Source organism: Myotis myotis, unplaced genomic scaffold (assembly GCF_014108235.1).
Source record: "Myotis myotis isolate mMyoMyo1 unplaced genomic scaffold, mMyoMyo1.p scaffold_m19_p_9, whole genome shotgun sequence".
Taxonomy (NCBI): Eukaryota; Metazoa; Chordata; class Mammalia; order Chiroptera; family Vespertilionidae; genus Myotis; species Myotis myotis.
Window position 1 is genome coordinate 49,360,164 of NW_023416401.1, and position 25,590 is coordinate 49,385,753.

Consider the following 25,590-nt stretch of genomic DNA (forward strand, 5'->3'; position numbering starts at 1 on the left):
GCCCTTCCAGACCCATTCTGCTGCATTGCCTCCCCATCTCCTGGACCAAATCCCCTTAACTAAATGCCCTCCAGTCACTTTCATGTATCAACAAAGACATTTTCAGAAGTGAAGAAGCCCAGAATTCTTTTAAATCAGAACGTCATTCCTTTTTTTATTTTATTTTATTTATTTTTTCAGAGAGGAAGGGAGGGGGGAAGAGAGATAGAAACATCAATGATGAGGGAGAATTGTTGATTGGCTGCCTCCTGCACGCCCCCTACTGGGGATCGAGGCCACAACTTGGGCATGTGCCCTGACCTGGAACTGAATCATGACCTCCTGGTTCATAGATCAACATGCAACCACTGAGCCACTCGGTCGGGAAGAACGTTCTTTTGATTGAGAGCGCCTCCATCCACCACAGCCGGTTCGGGCTCACAACCCCCCAGGGGAATGGAAGTGGAGGTGGCTTCCTCACCATTTATGCACCTTGCTCTTCCTCTCCTCCTTCCACTGGGCCCGACTTGTGGGGCCAGGAAAGGAAGGAGAGGTGAGGGGTAAGGACCTTTCTTACCCCTGCTGGAATCCAGTATCAAATATTAACTTCTTCATGGGTGTTCTTGTGGGGTCCTTGGAGACCCCACACCCCTCCGGGGCAGAGTTTCAAAATCACCAAGCCTGGCTGCCTACACATCTCAGTGTAGTGAAGCAAGCAGGGACCTGCCTCTCCAGGCTGTTCTCCTTGCTCTGCTTTAGGCTCCCCTCCAGCCAGCATCTGTCAGTAGAATCCTAGGTCTCTCAGTCACCCACTATTGGTGTTGTGTGATTATTCCTGTTCCAGGCATTGTAGGGTGTTCAGCAAAATTCTTAACTCTACCCACTAGATGCCTGTAGCACCCTCCCCCTAGTTGTTACAAAAATGTCCCCGGACATTGTCAAATGTCCCCTAGGGAGCAGAATTGGCCTTGGTTGAAAATCAATGGATTAGACTATCCCAAGCAAGAGTTAACAAAAAAAAATTCAGTGCTTTTAAATTCCAGGAGAGACTTTATGCTCCATGAACACTTGGCTTAAAGAGACACTATCTCCCCTCTAAATACTCACTAAGCTTTTCAGTTCTCCCTACTTCCCGTTTCATAGCTTAGAGAAGGGGGAGAAGGAGCCAAGAGTGGTTTGGGCCACTCCCAGCCATCATGCACAAATGGTCTTTTCTTGTTAGAATGCAGGGCATTTGTTACTTTTGGTACTCAACATTTATTGCAAGGGAGGACACATTCTATTTGGGCACACTTTGGGGACTGGAAAATGACTATGTTGAATATTTGATTCAGGGAAACTATAAGTAATTTAAAACAAATATACATGGCATTAAGGAAAATATATTTAATAAGAAAACATTTTAAGCATATACAGCTTACTTGATAAAATTATATTTTGAGGCTGGACCTAAAGGCCTCCATTTCATGATATACTTGTATGTAGCTGAAAGTCCTTCTAGACTCCCCTGGGCCTTGACCCCAGGATGAAAGAGGATGGGAGGAGGAAGCAAGAGCTAGTGGGCAGAGAGAAAGGAAGACAGGAAAAAGGGGCAGTAATTATTCTTATTCTATATCAATCCCTCAAAAAATTGTTTATGTAAAGGAATGCTTTTATAAATAGATGGCTTGGTTTTATTTCAAAATAGTAAATCTAACTTTATGGAGAAAAAAACAAGACATGTAGTTTAATAATATTTTATTGTCAATAGCATAAAAGAAATTTTATATTGATCCTTTGGAGCAAGAAGACAGTGGAACCTATTTACAAGGAAGAGATGGGGATGTGTTGTCACAAAATCTTCGTAAATGTGCTCTTTTGATAGTGAATTAATGTGAACTTGTAATATAGATAACTTATCAGATCAACTTTTAAAATTACTATTAATGCAAGTGACTGACTAGCTATCTATAGTAACTAAACCCACAGTCTTAGAAAAAGTATGTCAAAGCCACGTGAGCACTTCAATAGCTTTAGTTACATTTTCTAAAGATGTAAGTTTCATACCCTTCTCCACTACCACATTAGACAAAGAGGCAAGCTCCTTCAACGCTCATAAAACTCTTTTATTGGCTACCGTGAGGGTCCCTGTGCTTTTTAAGGCCCTGGCTGTCAAACATCCAAAACCTTGCTGAGTCAGAAGCCCCAGCCATCAGTCTGTCCCCAACCAAATGACCAGGTGGTCATTCTATCAAAAGTGAAAATGAATTAGATCTGCCCTTCCTTTGAGGGGCTGCACATCAGCTATGCTAGGTCTGCAATTCCTTAGCCAACATTCCAAAGTCTCAAAACGTTCTAAAAACAAAGCCTGTTCACGAGCTGGTGTCATACCCCATTTGTCAGCAAGACCTTTATCCATTTTGTGTCAATATTATACATTTTATGGCAGGAACATCAAGGGAATGACTTCTATATAGGATGTTGTTTCAGACTCTTTCAATGGACTTCCATAACATACAGTTTGTGCAACATATTATCTTTCTAAAAGCCCCCAAAGTCAGAGCTTGAAGAATACATTTGTCCCTCAGGGTTTAGCATAAGGAGCTGTGGACCTACAGTAGCCTGACCATGTGCTCACATTTCACTGGAACCAGGAAAGTTTGTCAGATCCCATAAACCACCGTTTGTTTAGCCTTTCAGGGAAGTGAGAACATCTGGAACATTCTGTATCCCAATGAAGGAAGGCAAAGCTCTTTATAGGAATTTTCTTTGTGAACAACTGTATACCTGCCCATAACCCTAGATAGTGTAACAAATAATGAATACATATTTTCTTTTCCTTCAAAGTATTGTCTTTGATGGGAGGAAAGGGGCATAAAAGAAAAGATTGGGAGAAAAAGGCCTATTAGTGTGAGGGCTACATAGGACAAGCACCAAGGCGTTCCTCCTCCAGCAATATTAACAAGTTATCATATTTATAAAGGGATTCTCTGGTTGTAGAGTTTACAGAAAAGCCAGGTGGGACTTAACCTGGGCTCTGACACTTAAGGAGAACAGAACTTGCCAAAGAAAATGATGTTTCGAGTTTTGTTGTGCCTGACAATGTAAATAAATGGGTGGTCAGCCCTGAATTCATCTTTGTGTTGCAGGATTCTTGATCCCGGCACCTCTATGGAATCCCCACCATCTTCGCTTATCTCTAAGCACACTCTGTGAATAACCTTGGAGAGCGCCACTCCCTTGGTCTCTGACATTCCAGAGAAATCAGATGTACTCTCATCAAAGGTACTTTTCAGCCCTAGGTTTTCCAGACTAGCCTTGGGATCAATCATCTTTTCCACCTTAAATTTTGGAATGGATAGTTTGACTTTGGTATTGGCCATGGTGCTGGGATTGGTCCACTGCAAGAGCGTCTCTGAGTTGAGTTGTTTTTCAACCTGAAGGGCAAAAAGGAGAGGAAATTATTGTTTTTACTTCCTATGGTAAAAGACCCTACTTGATGCAAAACAGGTGAGCCCAGTTTGGAAGAAATACAGAGGGACCATCAAAAATGGAATCAGCCCTGCAGTTTGGGTGTGTGACTAGTTTCTCTTTTAAAAGGTCTTCCACCTAGCATTGGTCTCCACCCCACCCTACAACTGTGGTCCCTTTGAACTGCAATTTATGAGGGCAGTTCTTTGAAGCTGTAGAGTAGCTTTATGGAAATAAATGCATGGATTATGGTGTTGCATAAGTAATAGTGAAACAAATACAAAATCAGAAGTGTTTTCATATATAATACTAGAGGCCTGATGCATGAATTTGTGCATGGGTGGGGTCCAGCCGGCCCGTCCTGATAAAGGCCAATTGGCCAGCTGGCCGGGGGAGGGGCCACAGGCAGTTGGCTGGCTGGCCCTGCCCCTGGTCAAATTCCCAAACTCCCGAACTCCCGAGGGGACAATTTACATAGTAGCCTTTTATTATATAGGATTTCTCAAATGCTTATTTTTATTTCACTACTAGGAAATCCAGAACAATCATGTACTCTGCTTGACATCAAATTTAATAACTCAAATTAAAACTAGGGTAAATTCTTTTTAGAATGAAAATTTGAACTGTCTATGATCATTCTTTAGGAGAGTAGGCAATGAATGCATCCATTTCAGTTGTTTATTTTTTAAGATATATATTTATTAAATCATCCTGCTATACACTAAAGTGGGCTCACGTGTTTTTAAGTATCTTACAATTTTGTTTCATTATACCTCAATAAATCGAAAAAATAACAGGTTATGTTCTTAATCTGCATAAAAGCTAAATATTCATCTGTCCTAACAAGAAACCTCCATATCTATACTGTCCAATACAGTGGCCAATACATGGCTATGAAAAGCACTTAAAATGTGATCAGTAAGAATTGAGAAATGCTTTATGTGTAAAATACACAGCAGATTTCCAAGACTTATTACAAAGTATGTAAAATATCTCATTAATAATTTTTATAGCAATTGCATGTTAAAATGATAGTATTTTGGAAATATTGGATCCAACAAAATATTTTATTTGTAATGAGAGATATGAAATAAAGCATAATATGGTTTCATCTTAAAATTGTTCATTGAGCCCAGTCCGTGTGGCTCAGTAGTTGACCTATGACCCAGGAGCCAAGAAGTCACAGATCAGTTTCTGGTCAGGGCACATGCCCAGGTTGTGGGCTCCATTCACCAGTAGGGGGCATGCAGGGGACAGCCAATCAACAATTCTCTCATCATTGATGCTTCTATCTCTCTCTCACCCTCCCTTTCTTTCTGTAAAAATCAATAAAACAATTTTTTTTTAAGTTCATTGAGCACATCTTAACTTGCTCCTTTCATTCTATCATATGAAAAAAAAAACCTATGTGGATATTTTTTTTTTTAATAATTTTTTTTTAAATATATTTTATTGATTTTTTACAGAGAGGAAGGGAGAGAGATAGAGAGTTAGAAACATCGATGAGAGAGAATCATCGATCAGCTGCCTCCTGCACATCTCCTACTGGGGATATGCCCGCAACCCAGGTACATGCCCTTGACCGGAATCGAACCTGGGACCTCTCAGTCCGCAGGCCGACGCTCTATCCACTGAGCCAAACCGGTTTCGGCCTATGTGGATATTTTAAGTAAGTAAAGTGGGAGACCGCTGAATAATGGCTGATGGAGAAAATGAGAGGAAAGCATGAAGTGGAGTAAAACAGAGAGACCGGTGAGTAAAAGAAGAATGGAGATGGACTTAGAATTCAATGGTAGGGCAAGCATAATGATAGCTGCAGTAACAGATAAGATATGACTAAGTTAGATCAACCTTAGAAAGTGAGGGAGTCACTGAGGCATGACTGACAATACAGCAGGCGACCCCTAGGTTCCTCAAAGATTCCCTCCTTCTCCCTGGCCAGTGCAGGCCCAGGTGGATGGAAGCTAGGAAGCCAGCAGGGAGTGAGGGAGAACAGTGGGCCACAGGAGCAAGCTGACCAGCAGAGGGAAAGCTACATCCTTCACAAGCAGGTAAAACAAGGCAGAGGGCACTTTGGTGCTGCCCACCCACCTCCTTCCTCACCTTCTCCAGACCCGTGGACTCATCCTCCACGTCCTTGGGCAGCAGGATGAGCATGCTGAGGTGCTTGTTTTGAAAGGGGAGCTCTATGACCTTACAATTGATACTCTCAATGTTGCCCATGCAGAACATGGCTTCCAGATTCATCATTTGCACTGGCTTGGTGTCCGTCTGGAAGAGGAGAAGAAACCTGGGCTGCTTGCTTTTTCATTCACGCGTGTATATATAGAGATATATATCTTATTTTCCTCCATAAAAGAAATGACTTACGCTTTTATATGTACACATACATATAAATACATCACACACATATGCACACATATATAGACACATATCTATACACACACACATGTATATGCATTCATTTGTTCTTGTTATAATAAAAATAGAACACATCAAATATTTGTTCTCTCTCTTTGTTGGAGGGGGAAATTAAACTAATTAGGCCTTTTTATTCTTAGGTTAGTAATACAAAAATCTGTGGTGTGTATCCACCTTTGTTAGAATAAACACTACCCTAAACTTTTAATACTATTACATCATCAATTTAGTCTAATCCTTAAAGGAGACACCACAAGACATGAGGAGAAGCTTAGTAAAGTCACTCAGAAAGTTCAGGGGCTGACAAAAGCAAGTCAAAGGAAACAAAGGAAAAGTAATGACCTTTGCACTCTAAAGGAGGGTGTGTCTCCATGCAGCTTTGAGTCCTGTTTGATTGTTTTATTGGGTGAAATACTGAGAGATCAATGACACTTCAAAGCCATGTTTAAGAACCAAGAACCTGTATGTGAAAAATACAGTCTGAAAGGGTCAAATGTCTTGTGACTGGCGGCTGTGTGCAGGGTCAGTCCTGCCCTGCAGGCAGCTTGGAAAAGGCCACTGTACAGGTGAGATAGGAAGAGGAAGTGGAGGAAAGGCCGGGGTCCCCGTAGGATGTCTGGGTTTTTGAGGAGGGTGGGTAGCCCTCTCAGCTATGACTGTCCCCTCCCAATGGAAATGCCAAATAGATCTTGTATAGGGACCCATGGTGGTCCCAAAGGCCAATCAGGTTTGGTCTGTTATTGACTATTTATTCAAACTGACCCTTAGAGATTGGTCATTCATTTGACATTTGCTGAGCACCTGCTAATGTACCAGGGCCTGGGCCAGAGGTTAGAAACCGAGATGAATAAGGCATTATCTCTGCCTTTACAAAGCCCATGCACTTAAGAGGGATGTAGATAAGTAAGTATATAATTCTATTTCACTCGAAAGCGCACCTGAGGTGGGAATGAAAATAAAATTTTGTGGGTACAAAGAAAAAGTACCAAATGCCAGTCCAGCTAACTCGGATATAAATGTATCTTGAAGGTCTTTTCTTCCTGGTTTCTAGTGTTTAAAAGGTGGTGTTATAATATTTGGCAAAAAAAAAAAAAAAAAGAAAAGTGATTAATGCTAGGTACTCAAGGTGCTGGGAGAAACTTGCAAACTAGAATGAATGAATGGGAGCTACCAGGTAAACACACTCCCTTCAGATATTGTGCTACCTGGGATTCAGTCTGCGTTCTTAACACAGTCATATATCATTAAATGAGACCAAATCACATCATCATCATCATCATATAGACTTCTGGGTGGCCTAGGTCCTTGAATGAAATAGGTCAATTTTCAAGTCTCAGTTCTCTGAATTCCTTTTTAGAAGAGGCACTTTACCTATTCATATTAATTCTTTTTCACATGGGATATGGCCTCATTATTCACCCAAGAGTTTTAATGAGACTTTCCTGCAAAACAGGTTTCTCACAGCCAACACTGCCTCAAAGCACCTCATACATTAAAATATCATAACCATTGACTTCACTATGAACAGATGAGAAACAGAGCAGAGGAGGGTATTGACCTTGACCAAGAACCTCAAATGACCCAGGTTTCAGGATGATTCAAAGGCCTCTGAGGTTCGGATTTAGTTTGCTTCTTTGCCTCTCTTGCTAATCATCCCTAATATTTGTAGGCATTTTCCAGTGGGTGATTTAGCTTTACCCACTGGGCTTTGAGCTTTATAAGCCCCCACTCAGCTCAGACTCTGAGAACATTCTGGAGAAGAGAGAGAGTCTCTGGGTTATGGTTCTTTTTCCACCAGGGAAGGAACGCCACCCCTGTGCCTTCATTTCTCTCACTGGGGTGAACTCCTACGGTCCCTTCTGTGGCTGTAATTGTCAAATATATAGTTGGGGCCCTTTGACACGCTGCCCACATACCTTGTTGACTCGGAAAGGACATTCTTTGGTTTCCGATTCAGGAAATTTCTTCATCCACTTTCCAATGAAGTAGGCGGCATTAACCACGAGGATTTTGGTCTGATCATTTACGTTGTTGTTGGATAAAATATCCTCAAAGTGGCCTGCAAACAATTGTAGAAACCACAAATTGCACAGGGTTATTCTTCCCAACCACACCTACTATGCACATGCCTGTCCACTCACTGGATATTTAACACCTTCCAGAGCCACACCAGGGAGGGTGTGAGAGCCAGACCACCTCATTTCAGAAGGACTCCTTTCTCTCCTTGCATTTCCCCACACCTGGTCTTACCAAAGACACCTAAGGAGGAGAATGAAGGGGGGAAGGAGGAAAAAGAACGGAAGAGGAGGAAGAAGAAAGGCACAAGCTACCAAATGCCCATCCTGAGCCAGGCCACATGCTAGACATGCATATACATGCTATTGTGGATTCCTCCCCTTTTTACAAACAAGGAAGCAGAGACTTGGTGAAAAGTCATATGCCCAAGATGACACAGGAGCAAAGGTGGAGACCTGTGCTCTGGAATGGAAATGCATGAATGTGCTCGGCATTTTCACGTGTATCAGCTCATGTCTCTCACAGTGATCCCACAAGGCAAGGATCATTATCCCCATCTTATAGTTGAGGAAACTGAAGCTCAGAGAAGCCAAGTAGCTTTCGAGTTTTCTCAACTGGAAAGCAGGTCAGACCCAGGACAGCACTCTGCCCCGCACCCACAGCTCCCTGCCTCTCCCCACGTGGCAGCCAGTTGGCACCAAGGTCAGCAGGCTCTATCGCAACAGTAGTCACTGTAGTCACAACAGCAGAACAGTTCAGTGGTGATAACCCCCTAATGAAATTAAGTCCTCCTATTTGAATAGCACTGGTGTTTTTGCAAGGGATTTTCATTTACCTAATCTCTAGGCCCACAGCACAGGCTGTGACCTGCATGTGAAGGTCCCTTCACTGGTTAATGCTCTGCTGTCACCATCTTAATATTAATACATTTTTAAATAAAGGACCCATCAGTTTCACTTTGCTCTGGGACCTGCACATTATGTCACCAATGCTATAAGACTTGTCGAATATGTAATAGTGTTATTGAGGAAACTCGAAGGCCAGAGAAGTGGGGGAGCTGGGAAGTGGCTTCAACTGGAACCTTGAGCTCCAGATTCCAAATGCAGAGGCCTTTTCACTGAACTAACTTCCCCAGTAAAAACCTTAAATTTATGAAGATTTTAAAACAAAGGCCCAAAGAGGGAAAATACTATTATTTAAAAATTCTAAAGGCAAAACTGTTACACAACTATTTAAATAGGAGCTGCTTTTTACTTGTGACTATGTTTAACCTGATGTTATACCAGTTTTCTCTCTACATATGAAAGTATAGGGACTTCATTTCAATAGCAAATATATATACATGCATACGTGTGTGTGTGCATCCAGATCTATGGCTACCATCTTGGCTACCACACATTATTGATTACCACATATCATCTAAGTTCATCCCCACAAAAAACATGTAAAAATTAAATTATATAACATATACCCCATTTTACAGTTCAGTAAACTGAGGCTCTGTATCCAAACACTTCAGTTAATAAGTGGCAGTGTCTAGATTTGAATCTGAGGACTTGATGATTCCAAGGCCAATCTTTTTCCATGTCCTCACTCTGAAGCTATGGCATGGACTCTATCATTCCTGAGCCCTCATAGCCACCGAGTGGCTCTGGCCATTCATACAGGAAGCGTGTGTCCCTGCCCCAGAAGCCTATCGCTCATCAGACTGCAGCGGTGCCTGAAAAAACCATCACTGTCGTTCACATCCTCACAATGAAGTGCTGTGTCCCAACAGGTCCCTCCGTGTGTAAATATAAATGTGTGCCTGGAACAGGGATGTGGACGCTGACCTGCACTCAAAATCATCTTACTTATAATTCTTTTCCAACAAGGAAGATTCACAGAATTGTAATGGAGGGAAGATTCAGGGAATGGAGAGACTGAGGGAAGTGCTGAGCCAGAGGCAGGACCAGGTAGCTGCTGCAGGTAAGAGCCAGGGACTAGCAGAGGGCCGACCAGGTCGGGGACTTATGGGACTGAGGACACATTTCCAACCACTATGGTTAGTTTTGTTTTACTTTTGCTCTATGTATATTTGATTGCTTAAGACTCTCAATCCCTTTTTCCTTAAAAAACTTGTAGAATGTTTGAGCTAAAAGTGTCCTCAGGGATCATCAAGTTATAGTCCAAGCCCTTTAGGTTTACAATGTAAAACTGGACTCATGACTTGTCTAAAGCCAGACTTGTTAGAGGCACAGCTGAGGCTCCAGGAGGGCGCAGGGCCTACTTGCCTAAATAAAACCAAAGCACCAGTAATTCCTGCCAAGTGATAAGGTGATGGAGGAAAGGTCCAGAAATGTACGTTGTTGAAATGGCTCAATGGGCAAGAATTTAGCTTCTGTACTAAAAACACCTCAGGAGTCCTCTAGGTGCTCAAGTTTTTTGCTTAGCAGAAAGATTCATGAGAATCTACACTAATAAAAGAGAAAAATGGTAATTGGCGTACGGCGCTACCCTTTTCATTGGCTAATCAGGGCTATCTGCAAATTAACTGCCAACTAAGATGGCAGTTAACTGCCAACAAAGATGGCGGCTAATTTGCATATGTAGGCACAATGCAGGGAGGCGAAAGGGAAAGCGGGAAGAAGCCCCCTGCCACTGACAGTGATCGGAAACCCAGGGGGGAGCTAAGAGCTGGCGGGCAGGGCAAAGGTGGCCCTGGGGCCGCCTTTGCCCTGCCCCCCAGCCATGATCGGAGAATCAGGCACCTTTGCCGCCCTGGCCAGTGATAGCAGGAAGTAGGGGTGGAGCCAGCGATGGGAGCTGGGCACAGTCGAAGCTGGCAGTCCCGGGAGCTAGGGGTCCCTTGCCTGGGCCTAAAGCGGAGCCCGCGATCGCGGGGCCGCTGCAGCTGCGGGTCCCTGCTGCCCAAGCCGGATGCCTAGGCCAGAGGCGTTAGGCCTGGGCAGGGGCGGAGCCTGCAACCGCGGGGAGTTGGGGGTCCCCTGCCCAGGCCTAATGCCTCGGCCAGAGGCGTTAGGCCTGGGCAGGGGCAGAGCGGGAGATCGCGGGGAGCTGGGGATCCCCTGCCCAGGCCTGACACCTCTGCCGGAGGCCTCAGGCCTGGTCAAGGGGCCGATCCGGTGATTGGTGATCGGAGGGTGATAAGGGTCAACTCCTCTGGCCGAGGCATCAGGCCTGGGCGGGGGCGGAGCCAGGGATTGGAGGGATATGATGGTCCCCTTGCCCAGGCCTGAAGCCTGGGTCAGAGGCATCAGGCTTGGGCGGGGGGTGGAGCAAGCAATCAGAGGGAGATGGGGGTCCCCTGCCCAGGCATGATTCCTGGGCCAGAGGCCTCAGGCCTGGGCGGGGGTCAGAACCAGTGATCGGGGGAGATGGGGGTCCCCTGTCCAAGCCTGACACCTCTGGCAGAGGCGTCAGGCCTGGGCAAGGGGCTGATCAGGCGATCAGAGGGTGATGGGGGTCTACGCCTCTGGACGAGGCATCAGGCCTGGGCAAGGGGCAGAGCCAGCAATCGGAGGGGCCTGGGGGTCCCCTGCCCAGGCCTGACGCCTGGGCCAGAGGCATCAGGCCTGGGCTCGGGGCAGAACCAGTGATGGGGGGAAATGAGGATCCCCTGCCCAGGGGCCAATCCTGCGATTGGAGGGTGATGGGGGTCAACGCCTGAGGGCTCCCAGTATGTGAGAGGGGGCAGGCTGGGCTGAGGGACACTCCCCCCACACACACACCCAGTGCACGAATTTTGTGCACCGGGCCCCTAGTAAGTACATAAGCAGAGTAGATAAAAATACTTGCCATCTGTGAGATCCTTAATTGAGTTGTTGATCTGACCTTTCGTTTCTTCCAATTTATCTTTGAAGTCAACAGTTTCCATCTCCTTCGCATAGGGTCTCTTCGTACAGCTGATGAACTCCTGAAAAGCATCCAGTTCATAAAATCACAAAGTACTTGCAGTCTGTGGTCAAACCATCACATCTTTACATGGCTCTAACAAAAGGACTTTTATGTGTCTAGTAGAGGCTCAGTGCACAAAATTCCTGCACGGGAGCAGGGTGTCCCTCAGCCTGGCCTGCACCCTCTCCAATCCGGGACCCCTCAGGGCTGCTGGCTCCTAACTGCTCACCTGTCTGCCAGGCTGATCCACCTAACTGCTCTTCCCTGCCAGCCTGATCCCCCTAACTGCTCTCCCTTGATGGTCTGATCCCCCTCACTGCTCTTCCCTGCCTGCCTGATCACCTCTAACTGCCTCTGCCTCAGCTCTGCCACCATGGCTTTGTCCAGAAGATGTTAAGTCTAATTAGCATATCACCCTTTTATTAGTATAGATGCCACCTTGTCCTAAAAATGCAGGTTGTTAGCAGGTTTTCCTATCATGGAAGGGGAGCCCGTAGTAGCATCCTGGGTTCTGACCAGGGCTTATGCACTCGTGCTTTATCTCAGCAGATGAGATTCCTAGGAGAAGACTCTTGGATGTACTTTGAACATTTCTATCGATTTTGCCAAATCATCCTCCAAAAATGTTGAACCACTTTAAACTCCCACCAGCAACCATGCGTGTGCCCTCTGTCCTACTTTGATGCCAACATCATTGATTTCCCCCTAGAAGCTTCCCTCCCCTCATCCGGGACTGCTTGGCACTTGAGCCAACCTCACTGTTCAGCCTGGGACTTTATTTCCCGAGATGGAATTATGGAGAAGGAAAAATAGTTTTCCTCTATCCTTCTGAGTTCTTAGCGGAGGCCCGTGTAATGAAAGGCAGATTACCAAGAGAAAGACAAAAGTTCATTAACATATGTACCTAGTGTATATGTGGGAGATCCCAGGGAAAAATGAATAACTCCCTAAGGTGGCTTAGAATCCAGATTTAAATACCTTCTTCCTAGGGAGAGGGGACGGGAGATGTAGACCTCTTAGAGGAGAGTAAATTGTTTTTAGGAAAGATGAATGGGGGTGGGGGGAAATAGTTTGTAACAAAGTTTGGGTATGATGTCAACTTCTAGTCTTCTATCCTGTGACAGGAGTCAGTCTTCACTGGCTGATGACACTTTTCCCATTGAGGGGACCTTTTGGGGGGTCCAATTTTAGGCAGATCAGGAGACTTCAGTGAAAGCCTCTCCTTGCATTTGCTGTTTTTCAAGCATCTGCAGCTCAAGATCATCAATATAACAACACGGCATCTGTTGGGGTGGCCTGTTCTCTGACCTTCAGAATAAACCCAACAAAAGCTTGTTTCCTCTCTTAGATGATTTGCCACAGTAGTGTTATTCCCTGGAGACAGTATTCTGACCAGACCTTCCTGGGAGTGGTTAGAACATACCCTGTGCTTATAGAAAGGTGTGGGCCATATCACTAAATAAATCAGGGTCAGTTTTCTCATCTTGTGGAAAGGGAGATAAAGTTATGATAGTTTATCTCCCTTTCCACAGGTTTCCTGCTAGTTTGTGTCTCCGCTGCAGCCCCAGTGGCCCCAGCGCCTCTGCGGCCATGGGGCTTAGGGGTGCTGGGTGCCGGGCCCCCTGCAGGCTGTGTCTTTGCTCCTCTGGCCCCAGTGGCCCCAGCACCATAGCAGCTGCAGGGCTTGGAGCTTCTAGGTGCCGGGTCCCCTATGGGCTTGTGTCTCTGCTCCTCTGACCCCAGCGCTGCCACTGCCTTGGGGCTTGGGGCTGCTGGGTGCTGGGTCCCCCTGCGGGCTGTGTCTCTGCTCCTCCAGCCCCAGCAGCCCCAGTGCCGAGGTGAAGTTTGGGGCTGCTGGGTGCTGGGTCCCCCTGTGGGCTTGTGTCTCTGCTCCTCTGTCCCCATGGCAGCGGCAATCAAGCAGGCCCAGAGGCCCTCCACCAGCGGGTTGGGCAAAACACCTGCGTCCTGGCCCAGCCACCACCATCTTTGTCAAAAAGTGACAGAAATTTGTATATTCCCTCCTATTGGCTGTGGGTGCCGCCATCTTTGTCACAGAGTGATGGCTAATTTGCATATTAGTCTTTTATTAGATAGGATTACTATGAATACGCTTTCAAAACCTGTACTATTCAGTAAATTGAAACCTCATGGACGAATCAATGACTTTTCTTTGCATTGAATGTTTCATTCCTTCATTTCTAAGACCATATCAATTATTAAAAGCATTCATCAATTTAGTATCAGCTTTGGTTGGAAAAGAAACACCATGTTGAATGTATATAACAGCTATAATATGATTTCAGAAACATTAAAATGTACATACATTTATATGTCTTAGAATAGAAGAAATGTACAGAAAAGAGAACTTTATGAGCAGAAAACTCTCACTCTCATTGAAATAAATATTCTATAGGCTCTTGCTACTCAAAGTGTGGTCCAAGTACCAAAGCTTTAACATCTCTTGGAACAGTGTTGGCAGTGCAGAATCTCAGACCTACTTAATCAGAGCATGCATTTCATCAAGATGCACATTAAGTCTGAAACAGTGCTATAGAGAACATAGCAGTGATTCTAGTTCTATTGCTTGTTGAAATGCAAAACCCTAAATCCCATCCCTATTGAGTTTGATTCAATTGATCTGAGACCAGGAGCTTGCACTTTTAACGCCCAGGTGGTTCTGCGTCCGGTGGCCCTCCTGATACCACAGCTGTTTTGTACTATTATGAGTGAATTTTCAGGTGCTATACAACCAACAGCAGCCATGGAAAGCAGTCTTAAAATAAAATTCCTTGCAATTCCTGGTTTGGTTGAAATAATTCAAAATGTTGAATAGAAGTTCAACCAAACTGAACATAGATGGTTAAATGTCCTAACATGGGCTCCTTCAATTGCTTCAGAGCAGCTATAGCCTTAGCCAAATTGATTGTGTTCATTGCAACCCAACCAAGAACATCGGAGCCTCAGCAAGACTGAGAGAACGGGGACCACCCAAGAACGTCGGAGCCTCAGCAAGATTAATGACCTCCACAGTCCTCACTGCCAGCCACAAAATGTATTAAACATCTCCCTAAGGACCCTCTAGGGAGCTTTTAAATTATTTCTCTACTTAGGTCCTAACTCACATCTCAATATTTTATTTCAGTTCTCTGGGTGATTGTTGAAAGAAAAATGGCTGTGTATGTGTGACTTTCAACAACAAGAATAAATATCTAGTGACCAAATATCCTCAGACAGCTACTGCAGAAAGTAAATGGTGAAATATTTAACTGGTAGTCTACCTTTTAAATTTTTGAAAGCTTAAAATTCTGTCCATCCAAGCACAAATTAAATCAACTCTATATTACTAACATAGAGAATGAACTTCTTTGTAATCTAGGATGTTAGCTATATGTTTCAAATACAGATTTTTAAAATATTATGTTATACTCTGGGATCAAAGTTAGGGGAACCACAGTAACCTTCAAGAAATGGCTGGAATTAAATACACAGAACTACCTATTTAGACACCTTCATGACCAGCCTAGGAAAACGGACAAAAACAATGTGTGACTGATGAAAACTGTTGACTCATAGTTAATTATTTTTCGTGTTGATTTTGAGAAAATCGGAAGAACACTGTGTGCATAAACAATGAGGCCTTACACCTTGCTGTTTAAGAAAGATGTGAGCCCTGAGCTGCCTTGCATCCATGGAGATACATTATTAGTGACTCTATTCTCCATTTCTCCAAATGAGGAAGCTAAGAGGAAGGGGAGGATATATGAGTGTTTGAGAGGGACCAGAGAAGCCGTGAGCTTCTCTGTATTTTGAGCTAGAAGATGTGACTACAATTAAGTCCCGCTATATTCAACCTCTCCGCTAGGACTGAGTTATTTCAATTAGCCTCTAACCATAAATGAGCATCCTAGAGGTGAGTTTTACTGGAAAACAAAAAACAAAAAACAAAACTGTGAGTCTGACCCTGTGACAGTGCCAATCCTGGGAAAAAGTTAAATCTTGTTAATGGCATTGAACCACTTACTGTAGATGGATTCAGAGATTTGTCCACATAGAGCCGTTTGATTAGTTTCAGTGAATAGAAGGAACTAAGTTTGTTTACATCTGACGTTACTGTTTGAAATCCAAAGGGCACATCTTTGACATTTTCAAAATGAAGGACCTGTGAAGAGAAAAAAAAAATCCACGACCCATGAAGCATGTGTCTTGCTGCTGCAGGGGACATGGTAACTGCCCTCCTCCGTGGGGGTGCAGTGTCTCCCTGCTCCATTGTCCCATGAAGCAAGGCTTCTCACCCTTGGCCCTGCTGACATTCCCGGCAGGGTATGCTCTGTTGCCAGGTGAGGGGAATCGGGGACTGTCCTAGGTATCTGGGTATTGTAGGATGTTAGCAGCATCTCTGTCCTACTAGGTACTATTTGTGACAATCAAAAATGTCTCTAGACACTGCCAAATATCCCCGGAGGTGGGGTAGGGCCAAATTGTCCCCATTGAGAAACTCTGCCATAAAGATATTCTTCTCTGGATTTAACTATTGGGAAATTTATCCTTTCTTCAAAATGATGCCTCTAATGCTCACACAGAGGCTCCCCAAACTTGGAAAAGAGTGAAACTGGGTTACAATTTCCATGTAATTCAGACACAAGAAGAGAAAGATTATAGCAATAGAGACTATCATTAGGCGGGTATCAGATTCCAGGGTAGAGTCTCTAGCCAGGATCTATCTAGTCCCTTTAGTTCCTCTAACAAGTGCCAAATGGGCTGATGTGTCATTTACCTTCAACGGTGGGCTTCCCTGGGTGGGCAAGAGTCAGACAACCTGGCCTTTGAGTCCCAGCCTATATCTACTCGAAATCTAATCTAGCCCAGCTCTGCCCAGCTTCACTCTCCCCTCTGTAAACTGTACTAGAAATACCTACTTTTCTGAGTTGTTATGAGGATTACAGATATTGTACATAAAACACCTAAAGTATATCAATTAAAAATGTTCTTTCTAAGCCATTTACAACTAGGATGTCATCTTCTGGAGGGTTTAAATCCTTTTCATTTGTTCCTAACTTTTCTTCTGTCCCAATCAATAGCCCAGCATCTCCTCTGCCTCACGGTGCCTCAAAACGTGACGTCAGCACAAGGCGATTCTCTCCTCACTCCTAACTCATAACTGTGCCTGGAGGCCACACCTCAGGTAACATCACTAAATGGGCACATGGCACCCATGAATAGCACAACCCCACTATTGCAAGGTCACATTGGCTAGTCCAAAGCCGTGCATAACTCTCATGCCTGCTGACAGGTAAAAGGACCAGAAAATTTTAAAATCAGGTAATTACTGCTGGAGGAACGACTGCATGTACATCACCCTTATTATTATTGCTGAGGAACAGACCTTCTCTCAGGAAGTTGTCTCTTCTGTCCCCTCTCTAGTGGGAGATGAGAAATTGGAGATAGGGAAGAGATTTGGGGGGAGGGGGAGGATGAGAGAGCAGGACAGGTGAAAAGACAGCTCCTCTTCCCACAGTTGAAGGTTCTTTTTCAAGTGCACGCAATTTCAAGTGTAAATTCTTCAATTATCAGGACCCAAAGAAGACTTCATGGGTCATACTTTCTGGGGATTTGTAGATACAAGATGTTCCCTTTTTAAATGCTATGAGTTCATGGAAATAAAGAGTTTGTTGAACCTAGAATAATCAACATAAGAATATTTATGGAATGGAATGAGAGGGGTGTTCACTTACCATCTAACAGTAAATGGGGGTGGGGTGAGAGGAATGGATGAAGGGGGTAAAAAGGTACAAACTTCCAGTTATAAAATAGGGCATGGGGATGGTGTCAATATACAGCATGGTGTCAATAGTTAATAATACTGTGTTGCATATTTGAAAGTTAAGAGAGTAGATCTTAAAATTTCTCATCACAAAAATAAAGAAATTCTATAACTATGTATGATGTTAATAAGACTTACTATGATTATCATTTTGCAATATATACAAATATCAATCATTGATATCTGAAACTAATATAATGTTGAATGTCCATTATACTTCAGTAAAAACTAATAAAGATTATGCTGTAAATAAATGTTGTGCACAACACAGGGATATAGATTTCTACTATTTCTGGTTGAAGTTTTTGCAGTGGAACATTTTATAAACACCACCTTGGTTGATTCTTACAGTATAGCACATAGAAAGATGTTGGGTGACTTGCCAAAGGCCACTCATAAGTGGAAAACTTGTGATTACCTAGAACATCCCCAGGTTCTCCATCACACATGGTGCCAGGGTTGCAGGACAAATAAGTAAGCTTTCGTTCGCATTTGAGAGTAGATTGAGAGAGTGTTAGTAGTGACACAACTCTCAATCCTGAGCATCTCTGACCACAGAGCCCCATTCATCCTTCCTTAGGCACTGCCCATGGGTTCTAATAACGCTAGTCCATCGGTTCTCAACCTGTGGGTCGCGACCCCTTTGGCGGTCAAACAACCCTTTCACAGGGGTTGCCTAAGACCATCCTGCATATCAGATATTTACATTACGATTCATAACAGAAGCAACATTACAGTTATGAAGTAGCAACGAAAATAATTTTATGGTTGGGTCACAACATGAGGAACTGTATTTAAAGGGCCAGAAGGTTGAGAACCACTGCTCTAGCCTTGCTCTAAGCAGAAACAAGGTGTGGGGCTTACCTGTCCAATTTCATTGGCTGTGTCACCTTTGGCTCCTACTTGAACAAGTGACAGGGAGGTGGAGAGACAGATGGGAGAGAAGAGGACATTGCCTGCTGGCTCCTTTTCACAGAGTTTTTTGAACAGGTCAACTGCAAAAGCAGAGTTTGCCAGTCGCAGGGCATCCATCGTGGGCCTGAAACAAAGGATAAGGGTCTTTAAAGTCTTCTCACCTGAATTCTGCCACCCCAATAAATATTCCATTTAAACAACCCTCCCAGTGTGGCTTAGTTGGTTGGGCATTGTCCCATGCACCAAATGGTTGCTGGTTCAACTCCAGATCAGGGCACATGCCCGGGCTATGGGCTCAATCCCTGGTGGGGAGGTATGCAGGAGGCAGCCAATCAATGTTTCATTATCACATCTATGTTTTTCTCTCTCTCTCCCCCTCCCTTTTTCTCTCTCTAAAAATCAATTTTAAAAATCCTTAAAAAAAAAAAAAAAAGTCCATCTAAACAAAGTAATGGTCTTGGATAGAAGAGAAGGAACTTTGCATTAAATGCAATTTAAAAAGCCAGTGGGGAAGAAACTTCTGGGCAAATACCCTAAGATCTGAATGGCCCAGCTTTTGAGGTCCTCGGTGTGAGCAGCTCTGCCCGAAATCTTCAAATTCAAACATACTCAGCCACAATGACCACTGTCAGGAGACCAGTGATCACACCTCTTCCTCAGCAAGTGGTCAGAGCAGTTGACGGCACTGAACAGAATCAGTTGGTTTTATTTATCCATATTGTTTCAAATAGGATTGAGGTTAAAGCATACAAAGCTGGCATTTTTGTACATCAAAAACGGTCAAGTCACAGCAGGTTTGTGTGATTCAGTTTAATAGTAGGTGTTATGCGTTGAATTTGTGTTTCCCCCAAAAGATATGTTGGATTCCCATCCCTGGGTACCAGTGAATGTGAACTTATTTGAAAATAGGGTCTTTGTAGATTTAATTAAGTTGAGGTCCTAATCCAATATGACTGGTGTCCTTATCAGAAAGAACAGGAGGAAAGACAGAGAGAGAGAGGCACAGAGAGAAGATGATGCGAAGACACCAATGTGACAACAGGCAGAGATTGGAGTGATGTTTCTATAAGCCAAGGAACACCAAGGATGGCTGGCAACCCGGAAGCCAAGAGAGAGGCGAGGAATAGTCTCCTCTAGGGCTTGCAGAGGGAACGTGGCCCTGCCGAGGCCTTGATTTCAGACTTCTGGCCTCCAGGACTGTGAGAGAACACATTTCTGTGTGTTGTCACCCAGGTTGTGACCCTGTTCATGCTCACTGGTCACCTCCAAAGACTTCTTCCTCCTTTACTTTATGTCCCTGACAAGCACAGCTGACAGAACTCAGATGAGTGTTCTCATTGCAAACCTATCTCAAGGTCATCTAAAGTCAGGGTGGATAGCTCACAGCCTTATTCTTTCTTCTGGGGTGAGGTCAGAAGCCGAGGGACGACTGCACACCCCAGTCACAGAGACCAGCATGAGGTGTACAGAGGGCAATGAGACAGAAATGGGAGTGTGCAGAGTATTTGGACCAGTGTGTCCATCACGAGGAAATAAAAAGAAAATTCACAAAAGATTTGAGGGAGTCCTTTCTCCAGGAGCAAATTTAACATTGATAATGCTGAGTTTGTCTACAATAAAATTTAACATGAGCTATTTCTCAACCAAATTGAGAAGCTTGAATGAGCTGTTTTTTCACCAAATATAGAAGGCTCTGCCCAGATCCCTGTAAACTTCTCAAAGCTTCAACAACTGAGGCCTAATCACATAAATAATAACCTGAAACATACCAATTGTGCTTTAACAAACACAAGTAGTTCTTCCCAGAATGCATTCACTATCCTCAAAGAGAGCAATTCCAACAATTTTGCATAATCAATAACAAGCTTCCCTTTTAACGTTTGACTTCCTTTGTGTAGAAAACCTGTGTTTAAGACCTGAGAGTACTGTGCTAAGGGAGTTTGACTACAAACACCTCAAAGCGTACCACAAAGTAAGGAAATGTTCATGTTACCGTTTTGTCCCACCGAAGCTTATTCTATTATTCATTATAACATTTTGAGATACACTTAGTCTCAGTAGCTCTGTCTGAATACAAGCTACTTTGTACAGTTGGCTTTTTGTACAGTTCATTACACAACATAGTTAACTCTGTGTTGCAATTCAAGATATAGATTCATGTGGCTGTTGGAGAATGTTCATCAGAGCACACCTGACACCTGAGTCTTTCTCATGGGTGCAGACCCTCCTTTCAGAGTCCCTTCCTTTGCATGAGAATCCTCAGAGCATGAGTCCAACAGGCCTGCCTCCCATCCATGTGCTGACTATCTCCTTTGTCAGAAAATTCTCCTTCAGGCTGAGGAAGTTCATGTAGCCCTTAACAGCTGAGGTCCCAGCAACAACAATGTTGTTTGATGCTTAACAAAGGTATCAGAAAAGGTCTGGACAAATACTTTCAACAATAAAGAATTAAAGCACTGCAAAAAAATGAAAGAGAGAAAGGAAGGAAGGAAGGAAGGAAGGAAGGAAGGAAGGAAGGAAGGAAGGAAGGAAGGAAGGAAGGAAGGAAGGAAGGAAGGAAGGAAGAAAGAAGGAAAGAAAGAAAGAAAGAAAGAAAGAAAGAAAGAAAGAAAGAAAGAAAGAAAGAAAGAAGAAAGGGGGAAAGAAAGAAGAAGAAAGAAAGAAAGAAAGAAAGAAAGAAAGAGAGAAAGAAAGAAAGAAAGAAAGAAAGAAAGAAAGAAGAAAGGGGAAAGAAAGAAAGAAAGAAAGAAAGAAAGAAGAAAGAAAGAAAGAAAGAAAGAAAGAAAGGAAGGAAGGAAGGAAGGAAGGAAGGAAGGAAGGAAGGAAGGAAGGAAGGAAGGAAGGAAGGAAGGAGAAGGAAGGAAGGAAGGAAGGAAGGAAGGAAGGAAGGAAGGAAGGAAGGAAGGAAGGAAGAAAGAAAGAAGAGGTCTGGACATGGGAATTGCTATAGAAGCAAACAATCACCAGCTAACTCCTCAATCAGATGTTGTCAGATAAATATGATCAGTTGTTCAGTGATTGGTCCCAAGTGACCCCAAAACACTGCAGAGCTGATCTAGGCTAAGGTAGTTCAAGGGATGATTGGGCCACAGTGAGTGGCCACCTCCCCGTGCTGCACGGCAGTCAAAGCATTTAAGCAGATCTTAGCAATGTGAGCTACACACACAGGAAAAAGCATCAGGTTCAACGTGGACCATTTTAGTAGCAAATACTCTAAAAATTATGGATATAAGAGTAGAGATGAACAAGATCTGCAGAGTAAATTTACATTTCTAATGACTTCTGCTCAGAGTGCTAAAATTGCCATAGACTTTTTTTCATTTTATTATCACTTTCTTACAGAGATAACTTCTTTGGTTTTCATGAAAACCTTCGAATAAGTATAACAAAGATAATTTTAGTTACAGTTCGAATGTAGAAAATACTGCATGTTTTTGTCACTTAGAAGTTTAAAAGAGTGAAATGGAAATTTAAGTAATAATTCAAATGCAACAAATGAACAACAAAGAGCTATAAGAATTTATCACTAAGTTGCCTGGTTTTTGAGATATGTCCTAAAATCATAAACCTTTAGAGTGGGACAAGATTTTGGCATAGGTCTAGTCTGGCTCTGTTTCTTCCTTTTACAGATGAGAAGAGTGAGGCAGACAAAGATGAAGGGATTCTCCAGGCCACCCACAAAGGGAGTGAGAGTGGTAAAACCAGCCCCAGCATTCACTTCTCCCAGCACCCAGCCTGGTGCATCCAACCACACCACACCCCCACCCTCGGTAACTGTGTCTTGGCTGACGTTTTTTCTCCCACAAGTCTATAGAGTTCCAAAACTCCTACATGCCCTGAATTACCCTTTAGAGATACCAAGGTACTTTGCTGCTTTTTTTTAAATCAATACAAACTTTTTTCTCTCATTTCCTCACTGGAGAATCTCTTGTTCTCTTCCTGCCATTTATGTTGCCAATGATTAATGTTATATTGCTTTCATTTAAAAAGTATTAACTGAGTACCAAATGCATGTCAGGCACTGAGTTAAGTGTTAAGGAATCAAAGGTGAACCCAGCACGGGTCCTGCCTTCAAGCAGCTGTCAGCCTAATGCCATGATGTGTGTAATGAGTCCTGGGCATTTTCTTGGGGAGCACAGGTTGTCATGGGAACCCTTACGAGAGAGGGAGAGAGCTCGCTTATCATAGAAATCTCAGTGAGGTTTCCTCAGAGATGGTGCCATTAAGTAAGTCACACTAAAGGTGAGTCCTAAAAACAAGTGGGAGTTAGCTATGAAAAAAATGTGGGCCAAAAAGACTGCAAGCAATCCCAAATGAATGGAGGGGCGTGCACTAGAACATGAGCAGGATCAGACATGCTCACTTCTCTAGACTTACAGCCCCTGCACAAAGATTCCCAGAGTCTTTAGTGCATCTAAGCCAGCCGTGGGCAAACTACGGCCCGCGGGCCGGATCCGGCCCATTTGAAATGAATAAAACTAAAAAAAAAAAAAAAAAAAAAAGACCGTACCCTTTTATGTAATGATGTTTACTTTGAATTTATATTAGTTCACACAAACACTCCATCCATGCTTTTGTTCCAGTCCCCTGGTTCAGTTTAAGAACCCATTGTGGCCCTCGAGTCAAAAAGTTTGCCCACCCCTGATCTAAGCCAATGGTCCTCAAACTTGCTGGTAGACCATTTGATTGAGATAAATGCTCTAGGGACAAGTTGACCATACGTCCCACTGCCTGGGACAGTCCTGGATAATGTTTGCTGTTCTGACATGCCCCTTTCATTCTCAATCATGTTCTGTACTGAACAATATATGTTCAGCCTCCCTACAGACCACCCACCACACTCTTCTCTATACACGTGTGCGTGCATGCACACACACAGCCAGGTGCACAGCTTTCTCATTACTTAAAATTCTTTTCACTGTGTCAGGTGATTGTGGTTGTCATTCATGCTAACCTGCCCCATATGACATATGAAGAAAAATGCAGAGAAAAAAATAATCTTAAGTATTTGGTGTAGCCAGTCCTTAAGCAATGGCCTTGAGGAATCTTGCCTATTAGAGTAACTATCACCAGATGCCTAAAAACACAGCATCTGCTGTCCATATTCCAATTTCAAGAGGAAAAAAAAAAACACAGCCAGGTTAAGAAAATAGGAGACCTTGTAGCTTCTGCAGTGTGAGAGACTGTCAGGATTAAAGGAAGTGACGAAAGGAGTAAACATATATGGGAAGACCTTTGTTAGCAGCAAAGGACAAGACTGCTATTAGTAATAAGGTCAGGGCCTAATTTTCTATGGCAAGAGCACCTCTACTTTGCTCTGATATTGTGAGATGTCCTATCTCCTCCTGTTTGTTCAGAAGCCTGATCTTGACGACTGAGCCATCCCACTGCTGCCTAACAGCAAACTAGAGCCAGACTGGCCACGCCAGCATGACCAAGATTGCTGAGGTTGCAACCCTCAAAGTCAACCCACAACCCAGAGGGATTGAAGTGGCAGAATTCAAAGTGTTAAGAAGCAAAGATGTAGACCTGAGTCATTTTCTGGGATTTTCTTCAGGCTGGCTTCCATCTCTCTCTCCCCCAGTCAAGGAAGTCAGCCAATTCTTTCACCTACTGATAGGGACTGAGTCTTAAGACCCACCTAATTCTATCAAACCTTTAGAGTGATGAAGGGGATGACAGGCTGTTAAGAATACCCATGTTGTCATGGAAACTTCCACAAGCTGTGAGTTTGAAGGCATGAATTCTAATGATCTTGCCACTTATAAGCTGTGTGACTTAGAACACCACATCGTCACCTCTGTGAGCCACACTCATCTACAGAATGAAGAACTGAGATGAAATACGTCTAACACCCCTCAGCTCTGAATCTGAGTCTACAGAACAGCCTGGCACGTTAAGTTGATCTTCAATATGTTACTCTTAAACGAAGCCATATAAACAGCAGCCACTGTAAAAAAAGAAACGATGAACCAACCTGTCTGAAAAGTTGCCCAAGAATACATATTTGAAATCTATAACTTGTTTCAAGTATCCTAGACCCCAGAAACAGGGAGGGAGAATACATTCTGCTTAGGAGAAGGCAGTTTCAAGTAAGTGAATACCAACTAGATGCTTAAAAATGCCAAGAAGAAGAGCAGTTTTGAAGTCTGAATCTTAAAGCACACAAAACCAACCAGGAAGGTGAGTCAGACATTCAAATGTGTTGCCACTTTCTCCAGGTTTTGAGTATCAGGCCCTTTCTGAAATAAGCATTTCAAAATTCATTCTTAATTCCAAGGCCCAAAAGTGTGCCAGAAATACTTCCTTCTCCATCAATCACTGCTGTGCCCATGCCCCTCCTCCTCCCTCCGCCTCCCGCCCCCCCCCCCCCCCCCCCACCAAATCCTCCCAGCCATGTTATTTCTTCAGATTCTTACCTTGTATGGCTAAGTGATTTCTCTCCCTATGTGGCTTCCTGGTTCCCAAAGGACTGAGAGCTGGAGATGCTGCCCGTGTGGAGTGTGATGGACAACAGTCCCCAAGCCCACAGCCTAACCTTGAAAATAACCCATTATGTCGACTTTGTTCACTATCTTGAATCAGCTCCAACACCTCTTTTGTGTTAAGAATTGCCCTGAAAAGGGAACTCACCAGTCCTGCCACCCCCACTTTGCTTACCTGGAGTTGCAGTTATCCTGGAAAACACACGGCAAGGGAGAAGGAAAGCCAAGCTCAGAAGGACCTCGCTGTGGAAGCAATTCTGTGGTCAGAGCAGCCAGCTTGCTCACCTGAACCCCGGCCACTCCCGCTGAGGCCACGCCCCACCTGTACTCTCGTCCCTCCCACTTCTGCATGCTCAGCTCTTACTCATGTCTCTTGGCAGCTTCTCCAAGATTGAAGAAATTATTCAGGCTGAAGCTGCTGTTGCCTGCACAGCTTCCAAAGGCCTCCTACATGCTCAGGCAGGAAGGGGCTGCAAAAAATCCTGCCTTGGCCTAGTACATACATAAGAGCAACCCTAGTAATCCAGGAGGAATTGGAAGGTGAACTATTATATGAAAGAGAAGGCACAGGTGATGGTTGTAAATAATTCATACTTCTCAAAT

General features: G+C 43.8%; 1 protein-coding gene across 2 annotated transcripts; it reads right to left on the bottom strand.

The window, feature by feature from the left end:
• Nucleotides 1–1,699: 1,699 nt before the first annotated feature.
• On the bottom strand, nucleotides 1,700–25,319 carry SERPINB5 (serpin family B member 5). 2 transcript variants are annotated; one of them, XM_036322515.1, is made up of 7 exons: nucleotides 25,163–25,319; nucleotides 18,452–18,626; nucleotides 15,788–15,925; nucleotides 11,665–11,782; nucleotides 7,767–7,909; nucleotides 5,533–5,700; nucleotides 1,700–3,395 (listed from the first exon to the last, which is right to left on the bottom strand). In XM_036322515.1, exons 2-7 carry the CDS (start codon nucleotides 18,617–18,619, stop codon nucleotides 3,003–3,005), a joined length of 1,128 nt encoding a protein of 375 aa, XP_036178408.1. In that variant the 5' UTR covers nucleotides 18,620–18,626; nucleotides 25,163–25,319; the 3' UTR covers nucleotides 1,700–3,002. The 2 variants fall into 2 exon arrangements, with proteins under 2 accessions (XP_036178408.1, XP_036178409.1); XM_036322516.1 differs by lacking the exon at nucleotides 5,533–5,700.
• Nucleotides 25,320–25,590: the final 271 nt, after the last annotated feature.